This window comes from Anneissia japonica, unplaced genomic scaffold (genome assembly GCF_011630105.1).
Source record: "Anneissia japonica isolate Jap-2015-1 unplaced genomic scaffold, ASM1163010v1 scaffold2756_len2360902_cov194, whole genome shotgun sequence".
NCBI lineage: Eukaryota > Metazoa > Echinodermata > Crinoidea > Comatulida > Comatulidae > Anneissia > Anneissia japonica.
In genome coordinates, this window is record NW_022719050.1 from 2,139,370 (window position 1) to 2,145,021 (window position 5,652).

The window sequence follows — 5,652 nt, forward strand, 5'->3', positions numbered from 1 at the left end:
TCCAACCAGACCTACGAAGTAGTAATAAAACCCAAGGCCTACTGATTTCATTTCACCATACCTGGAGATTTAGGATACACCTTGAAGTAGGGTCCTCTGTATTGTGTTTCTTCTACTCTTGTAATATACGTCTGTCATGAAATGCAAGCATTGTATATGTTACTCGATTGCTAAAAAAATCTATTAGATTTAACAGAATGTGGATGTTATAGCTAAATGTAAACAGTTAACCAGTATAACTCGCAGAGTCTTATCTGCTGATTTGCGTACGGGTTTGAACAGTGAGTACGATCGCGCCTTATATACAAATCTCTGTCAGTACCGTATTTGCCTGATAAAGCGTGTTACTATATTGAAACATTGCACGTATTTGGTAGTTAAAATTATTTTTTTAAATAAGTATAAAGTATATATAAAAAAATTTAACTAGAATATAAATGATAAAATATACAACAATTACAGTATATATATTACCGTAACTGTTTGTGTTGAACCAAACTGAATACCATTGAAAACCTTCCAATTATTCTGAAAATAAAAAAAAAAGAGAAATGTAAAAGAAATTGCACAGCAATATACACACTCATTATAACATAATTTTATTTTACTCAAATGTAAAAGATTAAATATCAGTCAGCTCACGTCTCCTATTTCACACTTTACTAAACAATCCCTCTTACGTCACTCACTGTTTTCTTAAAACAACTTTTCTTTTAATTCAAATCACTTTTCAGATTATCATGTTATATAACACCATGAATAATACTAACTTACCACCGAGACACCGTCAAAAGTACAAGTAATTGAAGGATTGCAAAATGGTACATCGCCGGTGGGGTCGCTATATGTCTCAAGTTCTACAATATATCTGTCGTAATCTACAAATATCAAAAGGTGTGTCATTTGTTTTTAAATTTATTTTTAGGACACATAGCACATTGAAGCTAAGAAATCCAACAGTACAGTTATTAGGCCCACATCGTTTATGAAATCTGTCGCCAGAACATAAGCCCATTTGATATTAGAAAAACCTCTTTAATATTAATGCACCCCTTCCATATCCCTACCCCCTGCCATCTACATTTCAAGTAAATTGACCTCTCCGAAGTGTCAATCAAACTTAACAACTGACCAATTAGAACAGTTCCAGGAATACGCGCGTGTCCAACAAACCTAGCTGTTGTCCCCCACAAACGCACGTGCTTGTGTAGGCCTATGTTTTAAGTCGTTTCGTGGGAACTTAGCAACAATATCCAAGGGGCGGGGCTTAGAGAAATGTCCATTTAAATTGTTAACTAACCTTCAACCGGCGTCCAAGATATATTGACCTGTAAATCCCATTTTGTCGAGTTGTCATAAAGGTCAATGGTGAGAAATGTTGCCTTAGTGTTAATACTGTCGATTGCTTCATAATCTTATATTGTAAAGAAAAATATTAAATATTATAATTTTATTATAATATTTATACACATTATTATTATTATTATTATTATTATTATTATTATTATTATTATTATTATTATTATTATCAGTTATTATTATTACTATGCCGTGTCATTTTTACTGTTGTTATTATAACAATATCGTAACCAGATAAGTAATACAGACAATATATTTGAATTTTAGAGAAAGTAAATTTAATAACATACACGACACACAGAATACCGTATATAGTGTACATTATTTTTTGTTTAGTCCATACCTTCTGAGTTGGAACAGCAATTTTCTGTAATAACAGACAATATTCCATAAAACAGTTGTACAATGGTTAAAACTGATAACCAGCCTCTCCACATAGTTCTGTAGGGCGATTTTCTATGGAAGACGAGTCGTGACCTGAATATCTGTCTTTCTACCATTAATTTGGAAAAATGGTTAGTGAACTGTTGAATTTAGATTATATAGATTACGAAAGATTAACTACGATTAAATTACTCATTCTCAATAATCCTATGTCATTATACCATTAAGAAACAATATCAATAACAGTGATCGTAACGGCAATAATATTGTTTATATACTAATTTTCACAACAGTTAATAAACGCAAAGCACCTAAATAAAGTATAAAAATTCTCTCAGTAAATACACTACCATACAATAAAATAATTTATTTCAATAATGAAAAAGACGACAAGCCTCGTATTACTATTGCTAACTTTAATAACCATCGATGGTATTACGTAATGTTATTCACAAACAAACTGAATATAATATGGCTGCGTACTTGATGGATGATTACGCTAAACTATAAACACTTTAAATTAAAATGATCAAATAAAATGTTAATTTAACAAAACATTTTAAGGAAAGTAAACGCTTTTAATATCAGATCTTACACTTAGTTAACTACAATTTGTCAACTGGCATTCGTAGTATGATCAATTTAACGGTTATTTATTCAATATTCTCTTGTATTCAACTCGTTTGTGTCTGTTATTATGTCCAAAAATACTCTACAAGGAAAAACTGAAATGCCAATATAGTCCCATAGTGTGTAGCACAAATTAACATGTTGGAAAATGACGGTCACGAAGAAATGGATTAATACAGATAAAACTAGAATCCACTTCACCACCGGATATATTGAGGATTTTTACAATAGTTCTGTGGAGTTGTATCCATCAGCATTGGTATTCCGGAACTACATTCGTGTCAGCAGGATGAAAATTTAATCAATATCAACAGGATTTATTGGAATCAGTTAGGTCTTACATACAAAGCGGAAGAAATGAAATATTGTGACATCCATAGGCCTATAATCCTAACGATTCTGTGCTTTGAAAATAGTGGTTCGTTTCCTGGTTTAGAGCTGAATACCATTGACGAAGCAAAATATAATTGCAGCTTCCGCATAGTCGCGTATACCTCTATTTTGGTCAGGCAATACGATAAAAATAATCCACTGATGAAAATTATAGTAGATTAAAACTCATAGAAAGACATTATACAATCTTATTCTATCTCTGCCAGAATTCGAAAAAAGGACACAAATTGAGGACCGCGGTTTTGGACGAAAAAGAATAGGGAGGGACAAAAAGGTCGACCAGTCAATAGTCAATAGGCCTATTAACCGAGATAAAGTTCCTGACACTGAGAGTAGTGAAGAAGAATAAGAAGAAGAAAAAGAAAAAGAAAAAGAAGAAGAAGAAGAAGGAGAAGAAGAAGAAGAAGAAGAAGAAGAAGGAGAAGAAGAAGAAGAAGAAGAAGAAGAAGGAGAAGAAGAAGAAGAAGAAGAAGAAGAAGAAGAAGAAGAAGAAGATGATGATGAAGAGGAAGAGGAAGAGGAATCCTCTTTTTTTTCTGGTTTCAAATCAAGACTCAAAGCACACCTATTTTGTTCGTGTTACGTTTCATTTATTTTCCTTTTTTCATTCACTGCGCACTGAAGCCATTATGCCTATAAATGCCCAACTATTATAATATTTAGTTACATAAAAGATCAAAATAAACAGATGAATAACATAATTTTTTTACTAAAGTGATCAAACATTGAATTTAAGATGTGTCAAATGTAACAGAATATAGGTTATCAAAACCTGCATCTCATACATTATTTATAAATTGCTACAGGTAGGCCATTTCACAATGGAAATGGACAGTGTTAAAAATGTCAGATGCCATAATATTTAAAACCCTCAAACATTAAATTAAATCACAGAATTGCACATTGTTATCAATCTCTAATGACAAAGATTACACACAAGGGTGGCGCCAGCGCGGGAGGCCGGGGGCCAGCCCCTCCCCCACCCTTTCCCCGTCGGGGAGAAAAACAACAATTCGTCGGGGAGAAAAAAAAATGTATAGGCCTATGTATTTTCTACATATAAGTGGACTCCAAAATTGATTAAATAAGCCTTTAATACCCTTTAATTGTCATATTTTGGGGCTTCACCCCCGAGGACGCTTTCGAGAGGTTTTGAGCGACGCCCGACCACGCCAATTTTTTCGTCAGGGACATCGCCAATACCCCCTTGGGGACCTCGGAACCCACCTCCCACCCTGTCGGGCAAATTCTGGCGCCCCCTCTGATTAGCAGTGACATATCATTCTTATTTTTTCGAACTTTCAGGTCACTCTTTGGAACTTATTGCCAGCTTCGAGCTATTTTCGAAATAACCACCTCGCGAAGTTTACAACCAATAGGGCCTATAAATAATTTCTGTTAAATTTTATTTGATTTGTCTATTTCAGTTTTTTCAATCTGGTTATTTTATGGTATCATCAATAAATATGTTTGGGGATTTCCTATGAACAAAAGCTTTTTGTTGACCTTAACGTGTATAATGTAAATTAAGCATATGACATATAAATATATAATAATTATTATATAAATCCAGAATTAGCACCGCCAGTTCCGTTCCTTTGTCCTGTCGTCCAATCTAGTGTATCCCTCAACTCTTCTCATCGTTTCTATCATTATCTTGCACGCCATTACAATCTGTTTGCTGTAATGGACGCACACGACATAACATTATCATTCAACATTATTCATTATTAATATAGATTATTATTATTACTAATATTGTTAGTAGCTTATTATGATTCTTGCATTATTAGTAAACAATAAGAAAGTAAGAAACAAACTTCGAAAAAGTGATACAAGCCATTGTGATTCAATATTTCGAACATTATTAGTTCATCTTCAGGAATTTGCAGATTTTTGTTGGAGTTTCCCCCCCCCCCACCACCCCCCATTTTAGTAAACAGTGTTAGGTTATCAACATTTTTTTTTTTTAGATATTGACTAATATTCTTCAAATGCGTTTTGGCAGTATAATAACGGCTTCCGTTGGCATTCCGTTGACAGGTGTTCTGCATTTGTATACCTCGCCATAGTACCCATGACCAAGTTCTTTCCTTTCCGTCCACGATACGTCACTTCGGTCTATTTCGTAAACTGGGTAGTCAGTCAGTGTCGGTCGACTTTGTGAATGTTTCGGAAAGATTACATCTATTTGTAAAAAAAAGATCAATAGATCAGTATTTTTTTAATCTATGTTATAGTGATTTGTATATAATAATGTAATGATGATGATGATGCTTATGATGATGATTATAAATAAATTATACGTACCTAAGTCTAAAATATTGACTTCTTCTTTCTCTAAGCGTTTGCGACGATTTATGTATGGACGTCTACCTCTATGATCTGTGCATATTATCCACAGGATTATAAAGACTATTATAGCCAACAGATTTACACCGCCTCCCACGATCAATGCTATAGTAACGGCGTTAGAATCATTGTCAGTAACTGGTAGGACCACTACATACAAAAACATAAATATAAACGCTCAATAACACTTTGACATTATCTGCGTCACAATGCATAATCAAAGCAAACAACTGACCAATCAGAACGTGCCTATCAAAAATTTCCACAAAAACACGTCGCAGTGTAGTGTGTGGTAGGCCTACGATAGCATTGATACTTATATACATACAGTATATATTTGTTATATATATATATATATATAAAGTTAGCCGTTAACACTGTTAAATTATATATAAATCAACAAAGAAAGGTAAATAGTACAGTGTACGAATAAAGGACATAATAATATATCGTGTAGCTTAGCTCTCAACGAATGTTGTCCTATAAATAAATGGATGTCATTTATTCGAACACTGTATTTACCTTTCTTTGATG

At 33.4% G+C, this 5,652-nt stretch overlaps 2 protein-coding genes across 2 annotated transcripts in view; both read right to left on the reverse strand.

Annotated features, from left to right (window-relative positions):
• LOC117110746 overlaps window positions 1-1,862 on the reverse strand; it is a 15,180-nt gene extending 13,318 nt beyond the window's left edge. Inside the window, exons 1-5 of the mRNA XM_033253538.1 lie at window positions 1,703-1,862; window positions 1,301-1,414; window positions 775-878; window positions 475-528; window positions 62-131 (exon numbers count right to left, since the gene is read on the reverse strand). Coding sequence (XP_033109429.1) covers window positions 62-131; window positions 475-528; window positions 775-878; window positions 1,301-1,414; window positions 1,703-1,859 — 499 coding nt within the window. The 5' untranslated portion in view covers window positions 1,860-1,862. The remainder of the gene's footprint in view (window positions 1-61; window positions 132-474; window positions 529-774; window positions 879-1,300; window positions 1,415-1,702) is intronic.
• Window positions 1,863-4,696: 2,834 nt separating this feature from the next.
• Window positions 4,697-5,652, reverse strand: part of LOC117110812 — a 3,136-nt gene continuing 2,180 nt past the window's right edge. Inside the window, exons 5-6 of the mRNA XM_033253636.1 lie at window positions 5,077-5,268; window positions 4,697-4,953 (exon numbers count right to left, since the gene is read on the reverse strand). Of these exons, the coding sequence (XP_033109527.1) occupies window positions 4,757-4,953; window positions 5,077-5,268 (389 nt within the window). The 3' untranslated portion in view covers window positions 4,697-4,756. The remainder of the gene's footprint in view (window positions 4,954-5,076; window positions 5,269-5,652) is intronic.